At 35.7% G+C, this 15,782-nt stretch overlaps 1 protein-coding gene across 1 annotated transcript; it reads right to left on the bottom strand.

Moving 5' to 3' along the window:
- Positions 1-1,258: 1,258 nt before the first annotated feature.
- LOC145807186 (uncharacterized protein C57A7.06-like) lies at positions 1,259-2,276 on the bottom strand. The gene is made up of 2 exons (XM_082905130.1): positions 1,944-2,276; positions 1,259-1,360 (listed from the first exon to the last, which is right to left on the bottom strand). Exons 1-2 carry the CDS (start codon positions 2,274-2,276, stop codon positions 1,259-1,261), a joined length of 435 nt encoding a protein of 144 aa, XP_082761256.1.
- Positions 2,277-15,782: the final 13,506 nt, after the last annotated feature.

Genomic DNA, 15,782 nt, shown 5'->3' with positions numbered 1-15,782 from the left:
TACTTACAAATGAAAGAGAACGGAAAACGAAACATAGAATACACTTTCAAAATTTCAGAAAGCAGGGTCCCCGCTCGAGTGGACCCATGAGGTTTGCAAAAGTACTGGTTATGTCATTTTTACGCTCAAGCGTGGAACTTGGATGCTCGAGCGGAAGTCCATTCTACATAGCTCCCCGCTTGAGCGGACATCATGGTCTGCAGAAAATACTAGGAGCACGAAATTCACGCTCGAGCGGCGGTTTCCCCGCTCGAGTGGACATCAAATTTCTGGGTTTTCCAGAATGTGTTCTTGAGCTCAAATTTGACATTTCAACCACCTTTATTGCATATGATGGCTCAAATCTCACATATGCTTGTACTAACATGGTACCAACACCAAATTACAACACAATGGAGTTCAATTTCACGAATTGATCACATGCATGCCCCAAATTAACTCAAACTCATGCATTCAAGGTTCCCATTTTTAATAAACAACATGCATGCCCATTTTGACTTTCATTTTCACTTCTAATGATGCAATTAGTGCTCATTCCCATGAAACTCAACAAAAACATGCTTGCATGTGGGATTACACTTCCAATCTTTCATAATTTACAATTTACATGCTAAATTTTGTGATTCCATAGGTATTCTTTACATGCATGCACATATCAAGCTTTTATTCCAACAAAACCAACTCAACTCATGCTCTTGGTTACAAACAAACCTTGAACACACAAGATTACACATTAAACTCATGAATTCAAGAATCAATTGCTCACCTAGAAGCCTAATCTATGGTTAATTCTTGAACTAGACTTCAAATATCCAAGCTTGAGTCAAAATTGCAGAAGTCTCTCCCTTCTATCTCTATGGCCGGCTCCCTCTCTCTCTCAAGGCACCAAAATCAGATTTTTGAGTTCAAAAGAGGCAATGAGAGTGTATATGGCCTCACACAAAAGGCCCCACTAACTATTATTTAATAACATTAAATAATTGGGCACTAAATTATCAATTTAATCAACTTAATCTGACCTGAATAAATTTTTAATTAAATTTCACCGTAGGCTCTAAAGATTACGCTAATCACAATGGTGCAATCAATTTCGGGTTCTGTGGCCGATAAAGCCCTCAATTTACTTTCCAAAGCAGATAATCAAATAGATATTCCTATGGTGAACAGATAGAAATTCAAAACCACATATTTTCACACAATGGCACATGAAATCATATTAAACACATAATTATACTCAAATTAAGGACCAATTAGCATACTACGGAACAGGGGCATCACAAATAGGCATTCGGATGCTCTGTTCAAACACTTCTTTAGATGTGTATAGGTACAACAATGTCTTTGTAAGCAATTTTTTAGCCTGCCAAGTCCAAATACATGAGAAGAAGCCATTAATCAATGAAACCATATAAAAGAGCTTTTACACATATGATATCTTCTATCCGCAACACTGAACACTTGCAAATGTTTACCTCTACTGAAAGACCTTGTGGATTAACCAACTAAGAAGGTAAATTCCATTGTCTTAATTTTTTTTTTTATTAATTTAGCTCCCATACAAATAGGTTTTCTTTTTTAGTGGGGCAAAATAACTAACACAACCTGATCCTTTAACTTGACATCATACAACAGGGAGATTCTTTCTGTATGTCAATTGTCAAGTTTCAGATTCATAAATTGTTTAATTGTGAAAAATTGATCACATTCATCTTATTAAATTGTTGACCAAAATTTGCAAATTTTCAACTACACAGAGCTTGTCTTATTCCTTTGCTCAATTTTCCTACTTAGAAACAGGTATATACCATCATGCAAGAATTTGTTTTGATACCCCTTAGGCTTCAACCATCTAATTTTTTCTTCAGTGAACTCCATATTCAATTGCAATGCACAAAGCAGAAATTCAAGGAAGTATAGTGAAACTTAAAATCAAGATTACTCACCTTCTTATCCAACTTCTCAAAGATGATCACATGTTTAAGATTAGCATCCTTCCTCTTTTTAAGAACTTCATCCCTCTTCTTTTTGGCACTGTCATGCTTTTCCACCATCCAAGAGGGTAAGCACTTCTTTTTCTGTATGTGAGTCCACTGGCCCCAGCCAGGGAGTAAAACAGGTTTTTCAGGTTCAGGATTTTCTTCATTCAATACATCTTCTTTATCCTTCTCAAAATCATCTTCTACATCATCTCCCGCAAAAGCACGTCGTATTAAATCTGCTTGAGATAGTAGTTCATAAGTTGACTTTGTGCCAGAGGTCAAAATTCCATCCACCATGTGTCCCTCACTGTTTGAATCACAGTCGTCCCCTAAAATACATGTGAGACACTCATATAATTCAACAAATCAAGAATATAATACAAAGAAAATTACACATGCAAACTATATTCACAATGGTAGCCAAATCAAGTTTTCTGTGATTAGTGAAATATGCAACTCACTGCATGTTTGCCAAGGGGTGGGGATGAAGAAGTAAAAATGCTTCAATATAATGTTAAACCAGACGATTAAATACATATTTACCCAAATCTATCACAGAAGCTGGAATTAAATGACAAAAATAAGAGTTAAAAATATATTCCACTAATTAAATACCTATTTACCCCAATCTATCACAGAAGTTGTGAGAGTTACACTTATGGATTCAAAAAATAAGATAGAATCAATAAATTCATTCACGGTAGAGAGAGAGTTCGAGGTTTTAGTTATGGATTCAAACAATTAGTAGCAGTTAAGGTTTTAGTTCACTCACAATTAGGGTTTTGACTTTGAATCTTGGAATCTCCTTTACCCAATAGAGAGAGAGAGCTCAAGAGCAACACCAAAGCGTCGAACAGGGAAAAAGAAATCGAAACAGAGGGAGAAGTGGAGAGATAGAAATCGAGGAAATCTTACCTTGCAAGCCAAGCGATAAGGGAGGGTTGTAAGGGGAGAAATGAGCAGCGTCAGTATGAAGAGGGAAGAAGAAGATCAGAGAGGGCGAGAGAGATAAAGAGGGAATGGGGAGAAGACGTGGGTGAGAACAGAATGGGAGAGAGAGAGAGAGACGTGGGTAGGTGGAAGGCTGAGGGAGAGATGTTTGAGCGGGAATCACATTGATCTGCACCGTTAATATACATTTAGGATTAATCTCAGCCATTAAATCAAAATGTATCTCTGATACATTTTTATATATTTTCAAAAACCCTCTTCCCTTATTATATAGATATTATTTTATAATTTTGTGTGATTTTACATAATGATGAGATTAATAAATGAAAATAAAATTCGTTGCTAAAAACAGAGTTGATAATATTAAATTTAAAAGAAAATCGTAAACTAAAAATAGATTGAACAATTTAATTCCTAATAGAAGCCAAACATCATGTTAAAGAATATTAATGAGTTAACATTGTGCACTGAAATACTATGAACAACAACTGATAAAAAAAAAAAAAAAAAGTCCAACTATCCATTTGGTTTGCTCAGATGAACACACACCATGAAATTAGATCAAGGGACTGAAATTTAAAAAATAAAAAATAATTAAAAAGAAAAAAAAACCACCTTGAATGGAGTAATCATGATCATTAAATATTTTTTGAAAACAAAATTAATGGTCAAAAAAATACAAATTCAACCCAATAAAAACAAAGAAAAATAAATAAAATAAAATCCACTACACCTAGTATATCAGAAACATAAGAAAAGGTAAAACAATAAAGCACGGACCACAACAACATCCATCCAACAATGTAACTGAAGAGAGTGAATATCCTCTGTCCAAAAAAAAAAAAAGCAAACAATAAGGCTATGCAAAAATAAAAAATTAAAATAAAATGAAAACTAACTCAACCCAAAACTTTCTTAAAAAACTTTCTGAATTCTATTGATGGCAAAAACATTTTCTTCATATCTAACTCAACCCAAAACTTTCTTAAAAAGTCTGATGGCCTCTTACCCTTCATAGATTCAGAGAATATAACCCACAAATGTTTTGAAATTTCAATGTGACTATGGACTTTATTAAACTATATTGTTGCCTACAGTCATAGCATTGCATGTGCACAATCAGCATTTTGGATAATACATGCTTGTCCTTTACCAAGATCCACAAAAAATAACAATTAAAGTTGGCAATAAAAAGAAAATTTTCTCCTGGTCTAGAAGAGTTGTGCGCAAAGCCTTCAAAACCAAGCAAAAATGAAAATCATGTTAGAGAAAGTGCATTAATAGCACAGGCTCACAACTTTGCCAATTAAAGTCGGGGCAATGCAAACAACCATCTAGAAGATTTTTTTGGGTCATAAGATTTTCAGCAATGCATAACAGAAAAGAAATAAAGATAAACATTTAGTTATGCGAGGCAATCATGAACTAATTAATTGCATAAAATGAGAAGTTGGGTATTCAAAGCTACATATTCTTATCCCTTCTTTAATTCAAAAAACTGCATTTAAATGCATCAGCTAAATAAAGGATAACCACCCAAGCATATCTTAAAGTGATGCTCCCCCATGGAAGGCATTGCTTTGTTTCATTCATGTATCAGCTGATATTAGTATAGGCAAGAGATGTAACGGAAAACATCGCATTACCATCTAATGCCTCCCAAACAGACTTACTTCAACTTGAATTAAATTCGTATTAGGAATATGGATTGAAGAGAAAAAGAAGAGCATCCTAATTAAAATTCCTTCAGCTTCAACCTCCAATGTTGGATTGCTTCAAATATCACAAAACCTTTAAATCTCTAAAAGACTACTGGATTTAAATGAATACTTCCTCTACTTCTTTTAGGACTGAGACTTCAAATATAAAAAAACTCAAACTTCTATTACTAATAGTTCTCTAGAACTCTACTACATACCCACTAATATTACTTGGCCGAATTAAGGCCTATAACCCACCACTTACAACCTATATTTAGCACATACAGACACTGTCAATTTTGACTGCTAAAACATAAGAAAACTTTAAAATATAAACATAAATATAGTAAGATCAAAATGAGTGTGTAACATTTATGAAATCTGTAATTTATTTAATAATTTATGGAATCTGTAACATTTTTTTGATAAAAATACTGAAAAATATAAAGAATTATTATTCTTCTTATGGATTAAAATATAATTTATTTAATTTGTTACAAAAAAAAAAAAAAAATTGAGGTCAAATTATATTCAAACAAATTTTATAATTAGAGTGAGGTGACGAACAGTAAAACACACTGCAGCACCCACCCAGCCACCCACGGTCCTTTCTCGCTCTCTCATTTTCTCATATTTCAAATTTTAAAACACACTCATTCTGTCTCTCTCTCCTCAAAACACACTTTGCTACTGCAAGAAGAGGAGGGCAAATCTATAAAGACCAATAAAATAAAATAAAATAAAATAAAGAATTATTACGGATCGTTCAGTTTAATTTATAACAGAATTTTTGTATTACGTTTTGGGTGTTAAAACTTACAACATTATAATTTGGATTTATATAGGTAGGTTTTACTTAACTATTATTTAGTCCTTTTTAATTATATAAGTGGTGGAGATTTTCTTAAGTTCATCTTAATAATATTATGTACTTCAAATTCAATGGAATAAATTATTAAATTGCATTCATTTTAAACTCAAACACCTCTCATATTCACACATGCTTTCCAAGTTCAAAACATGCCTAAGTTTTTGAAGAATTTATGGGGTGAATAAATGTCAATCTACAAAGGCAAACATAAAGTCTAGGCTGGGCGAACATTATGCTCACCTGAACTTGAGTAGTTTAATCCATGATTATTTAGATTGGCATGGGACCATTTTGCAGGCTCAGATGCGTTGGCATAGCCTAAAGGGCCTATCAATGCACACCAAGCTATAGATACTTAAATAGATTCCTAACTCGTAATTGTGATCGACAGTAAAAATAAATAAATTGCATGATCACAGAGGTTATTCTCAAAACAAAGTTCTTGTCCCTGAAGCTTAAATTTTGAAATGCATTAAACTACACATGATATTTAATGACTGATAAACCTTGGCCAACCTACACTAACTGAAAGTTCATATATACAAAACTTTGAACCTGAATCCTGTACTACACACACCCTGACCATGATGTAGTTTAAGGGAGTGGGCACCAAAGAAAAATGAAAATGTTAAGTGCCGCCAAAGCTATGTATTCAAGAACAAATGTCCAGCAAACATTCCACATTGTAACAATTATAGCGGATCACTTATTTCCACGATAATTTATTAAGGTTGCGTTGTGTTCGCTGGAATGATTTTAGGCAATAATGGAATGGCTATTCTCCTAAATTAGTGAATGATGATTTCATTTCCCATGTAAATTCCTTTTTTTTTTTTACTTAACCAAACATGAGAACGGATATTCCGATGAAATGAACCAAACTAAACAGGTACACAAAAGACCATCCAGGACTTTCATGCCATGTGCCAATTGAACCGTTACATCAATTGAACCATATCCTTATTCAGGCCATAACCAAGAGTTGAATAGGTCAATAAAGTTCAAACCCATCTCCCATAACTCAAAAAATCACAGACTTTAATACACCAAAATAATAATAATAATAAAATCTTGCATCCAACAAATAAGTACTGCAAGAACTGAATGCCCTTACCTTCTATTTGAGTCTCAGATTTCTCTTTGCAAGAACTGAATGCTCCAAAACAACTCATCTCTTTCACTCGCAAACACTTCTGATAGGGACTGAAAAAGCTTAGCTTGCAATCACATCTTCTTTTTAATCCAACACCTACCCAATTTTCCAACCACACAAACACTTACCTAATTAGTCACCAAAAAACACATCATTGACATTAACACCAAAACCCACATGACCAAGCCTGTGTTTTTCGGAGTGATTTCAATCGAATCGCGTTACGCAACAGATTGGGAAAGACCCATTGGGTGGCTCATCACCATCTTCTGAACATCCTCCCTCTTGATTGGGTTTCTAACCCACCTCTTGGGCTTGTGGCATGTATGATTTGGTTTAGTTTTTTCTGCTGTGCTGTTTTTGTATTGACCTCTGTTAAAAAAATAATAATAATAATTGAAAAAGTTTTATTATTTTTTTTAATTTTATCATCTGATCTGAAACCAAATAAAGAAAAAAATTACTAAAAACTTGAGCTTTATTGAAGAAAGATTTTCATTTTATGTATGGTAAACGATCAAAGATATTCATTTTATATATTTTTTAATTGAATTTTTTTATAGCTTTGTTGCAATTATTGGTAGGGAGAATAGGAGAGTTTCAGACAGTTTGAGAGAGGTGGTCAATGATGGTGGGATGGGAGGTGAGTTCCTCTTGGCATGTAATAATGAGGAGGAGAATGGGAGAATGGGAGCTTATTTACACCGTGCCTTTATACACTTCAAATAGCAAAATCATGAGATTGAACAAAGAAAATCATCAATTACTCAAATTACCTTTGAACGGCAGTACAACGATGATGTGGTTCTAGCTAGAACAAAGAAATCTGGGAAAGAAGAGCCATGAAAATCAGAAAATAAAAACACAGGGAAAGTAAAAAAGAAATCAGTGAGAGAAGACGCTTGAAAATGGCTTAATTTCTATAGCATTTTCTGCGCATTTTCTTCTATTTTCCAACAAAAAGTCAAGAATCCAAAAGGACATAGGGGAGGATGGGGATATGGAAATTCATATAATTTGTTAGCGTACTAAAACCAGGAGGGAAAAAAAAAAGTAAATTTACTTTTATTATTGTGTTTCTTTTCCTAAGTTTTCTTGGCAAGCAAAAAAACATTAACAAACTAAGAAACTCTAGAGACTTTGTTGAGGTTTACACGATAAATACTGGTAAGAACTTTTATTTCATAAAAGTGTTGGTTGATTGATAAAAACACAAATCCAATTGCCTCAATAATTTACACAGATTGAAAACCGCAAATTCAATTGCCTCATATCCATTTTAAACCTAGATAAACAATCAAATCTTGATGATAATGATGATAAACAAACAGATTTATTAAAACCATTGTAGACCTCAATTCCACTAACAAACAACACACCCAAATGTATATAATGCCTCTTCCCAAATTCACCAAATTAGCTCCAAATTCAGACCCAGCTCACCAAATTAGCTCTAAATGTAGAAGCACTCCTAAGTTTCCATCAAACAAAACTACTTCTATTAAGTCTTAAAATTCAAAACCCAATAAAAATTCTCTTTTTCTGTTACTTTTTTAGAGACAAAAAATAAAATTACACAATGTGCCTTGTTCTATTACTTTTTTTTTTCTCCACAAACACTTAAAACATTGAAGTAGATTTGAGTGTTAATCACATTGTAAGTATGCCAATCACAGAAAATGTAATATATAGGAGGAGATCTGGGAAAATAAACAAACATGAATGTTTGATGTTTGTTCATAAAGAAAATGAAATGCACAAAACTTTCTTTTCTTTTCTTTTCCAACATTTTCTCGGAATGGAAAGAGAGAACAAAGCAAAGAAACAGAACTCACCATCGCTGGTAGGCGCAGGAGCCGGAGCTAGAGAATAAGCCTGAATGGAATGCAAAACAAAAAAAAAAGGTATGGGCCTGTTGCAAAACAAAGCCCTAAAGTGATGAAGGGGGATGAGGGAGCGGGAGATGAAGGGATTGAGGTTGTGGCTGAGAGAGAGAGAGGAGGACAGGAATAGAGGGTTCGGGTTTGGGTCTCCGGCGAGAGAAAGGAGAGGTGACCGGTGGTCGTCGGTGTCGCGATGGCGGTGGTCGTCGCGATGGCGATGGCCATCGCAAAAGAAAAAAAGTTTTGAGGAGAGAGAGAGAGATGTATCTATGAAAGAGAAATAAGAAAAAGTATTCAAGAAGAAGAACAGAGAGGGAGAGAGAGATAGACAAGGAAGGTGGAAGGCAAACGTGGGTAGGTGGAAAGGCAAACAGGTGTGATGTTTACGGAGAGAAGTTTTTGGGCGGGAATCATCTATGGATCTGGACCGTTGATATACACTCAGGATTCATTTCAGCCATTGATACAAAATGTATCTCTTAGACATTTTCATATATTTTCAAAAACCTTCTTGCCTATTATATAGATGACTAAAATAACAGGAACTCATATTTTTGGGACCAAAAATAGAATTAGTGGTCATTTAGGATTTGCTTATTTAGTAAATTTTTTTTTTAATTTTTATGAAAAGAAATACAAAAAGGAAAAAAGGAAAAAAAAAAGTGCAAACAAACTGTTTATTTGGCAACTTGCAAACTCAACCAAAAAAAAAAAAAAAAAAACAATTTAGTCTTTTTGGTAAAGTTTTATGTTTTTATTTATAGAAATTTAAAAAATGGTAAATAAAAACTTATTTTAGTATCATTTTTGTTCCAAAAAGTTGTAAACATTTTAAAAATTTTAATAAATTAGAAAAAATTAAAATAATTTCTTTTTCTGTCTCTAACTTTTTTCAACTATCACCCAATGCTCATCAACACCATCGCCAATGATCTCTTCTGATAAACACCTCCCAATATTAGGCACCATTTCGTGTTTAAAAACTAACTTTAACCACCATCATTTTCGACCATCCACAATTACTTTCGACTATCTCTTTTCATGTCCAACAATCACCTTTCATTATTGCCAACCATTTTTGGCCACCGCTAATTACCTGTCACAAGTGGCAATTATATTTGGACATTACATCCAACGGCCGACAACCACATTCGATCACCATTTTCAATCGTTAAAAACTGCTTCTCACGAACCAACCATTTCACTTGTTATCAAAACAATTTTTTTAAAACACGTGTGTAACAAATATGTATTTATCAAAAAATAAATATAAACATGTTTTAATATTTTCTATAAATTAAAAATAATAAATTATAAATTTTACCAAATCACATCTTTATCTTATCATTTATTTAAATAACCGAGGAGATAAGAAATAATAAACAATGATGTTAGATATATATATTATTATTCTATATTTATCTCTCTGTATTGTAGATGTATCTCATCTCCTTTTCTATACTTATCTATGATGTATCTCTATCTTCTTCTTTACACTTATCTAGGTTTCTTCTTAGCCTATAAATACAGGCTTCTTGTAATTCATTTAATACAATTCAATATACAATCTCTCTACTATACTTATCTATGATGTATCTCTATCTTCTTCTTTACACTTATCTAGGTTTCTTCTTAGGCTATAAATACAGGCTTCTTGTAATTCATTTAATACAATTCAATATACAATCTCTCTACTTTCATAACATGGTATCAGAGGCTAGAGATCTCTCCTAGCATTTTTTTCTTTCCTTATATATATATTTTTTTGGGCAGATTGCTTTTGTCCTCTGTCAGGTTCTGCTGGGTTCTATGTATCTCGTCCATTCTTCTTTCAACGTTTGGACTACACCTACCTCTTCGTCTCTTCACGACGAAGCCAACGCCACCAGATTCACCTCCATCGGAAAGAGCACGCACCCTCACCTAAAGCCCAGCGCATCAGTTAACGCCGCCTCCACTCTCAGTACGCTTCCACACGCGTCGTCTCAGGCGGCTTCCCTCGGCTTGCTCGTCGGCTTCCGCATCAGCCGTCCTTCCACGCCAGCGACTCAGCCGATCCAGCATTGGCTTGCTCATCGGCTTCCGCCTCAGCCGCTATCGGCTTCCGCCCCTGCGCCTTAGCCGCTCAAACGTCGGCTTCTGCATTAGCCGAACTCGGCTTCTGCATCAGCGGTCTCCCCTTGGCTTTCGGTCGGCTTCTCACAGCCGTTTCCCCTATTCCTCAGCCGCTGACGTCAGCCCTACTCTGCCACTGCCTCGCTGCTGACATCATCACAGCCACAGTGCTGACATCAGCCCTACCTGTCCCTAAGGTTTTTCATCCTTCTGAATTTGTTGGTGACCTCCATTTTGGAATTTATTGATCGTACAGAGAACATTCAATTTGTTTCTATTATCCTTGATGGGTCCAATAATGTTAGTTGGGCTCAAGCTTTCTCGAGTTTCATCAAAGGCAAACACCTTTGGAGGATCATTACTGGTGTTCCTCCCTAACCCACCCAGAAGGAGGATGAGGCGGACTTTGCATTCGATGACCGCCTTGACGAATAGGAAAGTAAGAATTATCAAATTATCACATGGTTCCGAGCTACCTCAGTTCCTTCAATCAACTTTCAATTTGGACGCTTTCAGGATGATGACTCCTTTGCCTTTCCTGCCAAAACAATTTGGGATTTCTTGGAGGAATGTTATCAGACCACTGGACATGCTCATCAGTATCAACTGTTGCAGACTCTTCATCACATGCGCTAGGCACCCGGTCAGTCTCTCAATGACTTCCTATCCCAAATGACGTCTGTTTGGGACCAGCTCGCTCTTTCTGAACCTCCATGGGCTCATTCTGATGATGCACAACTATTTATTACTTATCGGAATCATCAGCGACGATTACAGTTTCTTATGGCTCTTTGTAGCACTTTTGAGCCCGTACGTGCTTCTTTGCTCCATCGTTTGCCCTTGCCCACTTTAGAGCAAGCCACTACTGAGCTCTTATCAGAGGAGACTCATTTTGGGAGTCTTCGATCTCAAGACATGGATTATGTTCTTGCTACGCCAATATGACTAACAGGTATATAAGAACCATCAGCAATGTGTATAGTAGGAGCAAAAGACTTCTGACTCCACTTTATTTTCTTCTCTGTCATCATCCTCTTTTGCTCCCATTATATACATTGCTGATGGTTCTCATATGCCTATTAGTCATATTGGCCAAATCTCTACTTCCACTATGTCTCTTTTTGATGCTTACCATATTCCTTCTCTTAAAATGAACCTTATCTCTGTTGGTCAGTTATGTGAACTTGGTCTAACTATTACCTTCTCTGCTAATGGTTGTTTGGTGCAGGACCCTTAGACGAGACAGATCCTTGGGATAGGTCGTAAGCATGGACGTCTGTTCGAACTTATCCATCTCTGCAGTCCACACAAATCATCTACTGTTGCTGTTGTATCTACTATGTCTTCTTTTCATCTTTAGCATTGTCGCTTAGGACATGTCTCTTTTAGTCATTTGAAAAATTTAGTTTCTAGTGGTCAGTTAGGTCGTGTCTGTCTTGAAGATGTCGATTGTTTATCTTGTCAAATTGCTAAACAACCTGCCTTACCTTTTAATAAAAGTAATTCTATTTCTACTGCTTCTTTTGATCTTGTGCATTCAAATATTTGGGGCGCTTCCCCCACACCTACCATGGGAGCGTCCAGATATTTTGTAATTTTTGTTGATGATTTTTCTCGTTATACTTGGCTTTTTCTTCTCAAAAATCACTCTGAACTTAAACAGATTTACTATGATTTCTTTGCTATGGTCCACACTTATTTTTCTTATACTATTAAGCCTTTTCATTCTGATAATGCTAAGGAGTACTTGGATTCTGATTTTCTTTCTTTTCTTCAAGCTCATGGTACTCTCTCTCATCGATCTTGTGCAGGCACTTCCCAGCAAAATGGACTAGCCAAAAGAAAGCACCGTCATATTCTAGACACTACTCAGGCTCTTCTCCTTTTTTCTTCTTGTCCTGAACAATTTTGGAGGGAAGATGCCCTCACTGCCATCCACACCATCAATCGAGTCCCTACCCTTGTAATAGCTAACACTTCTCCTTACGAGCGCTTGTATGGTTCTCCTCCTGATTATACCACTCTTAAAGTTTTTGGTTCTGCTTGTTTTGTTCTCCTTCAACCTCATGATCACACTAAACTAGAACCTCATTCTCGTCTTTGTTGTTTTCTGGGGTATGGTATAGAACATAAAGGGTATCTTTGTTGGGATCCTATCTCCAAGTGTCTTCGTATTTCCCGTCATGTGGTCTTCTGGGAACACAAAATGTTCTCCACTCTTTCCAAGTTTCACCTGCCACAGTCCACCCACTCATCGGTCTTTACTGATATTTCTATAGATCTATTTTTTGATGACTTTGATGCAGATTCTGGTCCCATGCTTCCATAGCTACCTACGCCTATCGTCCATCCTGAGGATTCTGTGTTTGCTTATGGCCCTACGCCTTCTCCAGATCCGGTGGACGTTCCTCCGGAACCTACTTCCATTGAGGTTCCTCCTCCACGTGAGCGTCATTCTACACGGGTAAGGCAACCTTCTGTTCTTCTCCATGATTATATTGTTGGTTCCACTGCCTTTTGCTCTCATGAAGCTACTTCTTATCTAGAAACTTCTTCTAACCCTCTTTGGCAACAAGCTATGACTGATGAACTGCAGGCTTTCGATCAAACTCATACTTGGGATGTGGTTGATCTTCCTCTTGGAAAGCGTACTGTTAGTTGCAAATGGGTTTATAAGATCAAAACTCATTTTGATGGTTCCATTGAGCGTTACAAAGCTCACCTTGTCGCCCGGGGATTTAGTCAAGAATATGGGATTGACTATGAGGAAAGATTTGCTCCTGTTGCCCGTCTTACTTCAGTTTGCAGCTTACTTGCCGTTGTTGCTACTCGACACTGGAGTCTTTATCAAATGGATGTCAAGAATGCATTTCTCAATGGTGATCTCACTAAGGAAGTTTATATGCAACCCCCTCCTGGTTCTTCTGTTCCATCAAACAAGGTTTGCAAACTCCGCCGAGCTTTGTATGGTTTGAAACAAGCTCCACGTGCCTGGTTTGCCAAGTTCAGCTCTACTATTCGTGACTTTGGTTTTTCTTCTAGTGCCCATGATTCTGCCTTGTTTATCCGTAAGACGGAGCGCAATACTATTCTCTTTCTCCTCTATGTGGATGATATGATTATCACTGGAGATGACACAGTTGGTATTTCTAGTCTCAAACAGTTTCTCCATCGCCAGTTTGAGATGAAAGATTTGGGTTCACTTAGCTACTTCCTTGGCTTGGAAATTTCTCAAGATTCCTCTGGTTATTTTCTTACCCAGGCCAAGTATACTTCTAATCTTTTGGCTCGTGTTATCCTTACCGATTGCAAGATTGTCACTACTCCAGTTGATCTTCAGATTCGTCTTACACCTCTTGACGGCCCCCTATTGACTGATGCCATTTTATATCGTCAGCTAGTTGGTAGTCTTGTCTATCTCATAGTTACTCGTCCAGATATTGCTTATGCTGTTCATATTGTCAGTCAATTTATGATTGCTTCTCGCTCTCCACACTATGCTGCTTTGGTTCACATTTTGCACTATCTCAAAGGAACTTTGTTTCATGGTCTTCACTACTCCCCTCACTCTTCTCTAAAGCTGCATGCCTTATTTGATGCCGATTGGGCAGGGGATCCTACTGATCGTCGTTCTACTACTGGGTTCTGCTTCTGCTTAGGAAACTCTCTCATTTCTTGGCGTAACAAGAAGCAAACCCTTGTTGCTCATTCTAGTACTGAGGCTAAGTATCGTGCTCTTGCTGACACAACTCAGGAGCTTGTGTGGCTTCGTTGGCTTCGTTCTGACATGGGTGTTTCTCATTTTGCTGCCACCAATCTTTATTGTGACAATCAAAGTGCTATTCAGATTGCACATAACGATGTCTTCCATGATCGCACCAAGCATATTGAGATCGATTGCCACTTCATATGACAACATGTTACTAGTGCTCATGTTCGTCTTCTCTTTGTTACCTCTGCTGATCAGACTGCCGACCTCTTCACCAAAGCTTATCTCCCAGGACGCTTCTCTGATCTCCTCTCCAAGCTCAAGTTGATCTCTGACTTACCACCTTGAGCTTGAGGGGGGGTGTTAGATACATATATTATTATTATTCTATATTTATCTCTCTGTATTGTAGATGTATCTTATCTCCTTTTCTATACCTATCTCTAATGTATCTCCATTTTCTTCTCTACACTTATCTAGGTTTCTTCTCAGCCTATAAATATAGGCTTCTTGTAATTCATTCAATACAATTCAACAATCTCTCTACTTTCATAACAAATGATAAGACAAGGAGAAAAATGATGAAAAATTCATTTAAAACTCATAATATGTTTGTTATCAAAATTGGTGAGATTTGATGAAAATTGTTTTATATAATTTTAAAAATATTTAAAACTTTCCATCTAAATACATAATATTGAAAATAAAATGACATATGTTTTCTCTGTTATTATTGTTTATGAAAAAAAATGATAAAAACAGTACAATTATTTCTTTCTTTTATTTCCTTCTCGCATATTTTACCAAATAGGTAATTAGTTTTTTTCAATTTTATTTAAATTATTTTTACATCATAAATAATAAACAAAAATTATATTTACAAATATTCTAATATGAATTTTCACCAAGCAATATGAGATAGGTATATAGACTTACAACAGTTATCTCATTTCATTTATCTCAACCCAAGTGTTATTAGTCTGAACTCCAGAATTAAGTCACATAAGATTAATGGCCTGTGTATTCCTGTAAGATAAATATATGACAATTGTTTATAAATGTGTCAATTGGACATGACATAAATGATACAATTAACACATGTTTATCATGCTAAACAAATAACAAATGGTTCAGTAAAAAACTTCAATTAGACTAGGGAAAAATTATATTAAAATTAATTTATATAATTAGGGATTCACAAATAAAATGTGCATTCCAACAAAGTATTGGAGGAACATAATATTATTGGATAGATTGATATTGCTATTTATATAATAATTAGATTAGACGGGTTAGTTGTGTTAATTTTGTATTATGTGAATTTATATATCACTAAACTTAGAGCATCCGCAGTGGAAGGGTTAACTCTTCTGCTAGTGTCAGGTGTTAATTACTTGGCCAGCCAAATTGTTTTTTGTTCA

This window comes from Camellia sinensis, chromosome 14 (assembly GCF_055761805.1).
Source record: "Camellia sinensis isolate YWXY chromosome 14, ASM5576180v1, whole genome shotgun sequence".
NCBI classification, from domain to species: domain Eukaryota; kingdom Viridiplantae; phylum Streptophyta; class Magnoliopsida; order Ericales; family Theaceae; genus Camellia; species Camellia sinensis.
The sequence above is the reverse complement of the archived record's forward strand: the minus strand, read 5'-3'. Positions and strand labels throughout refer to the sequence as shown.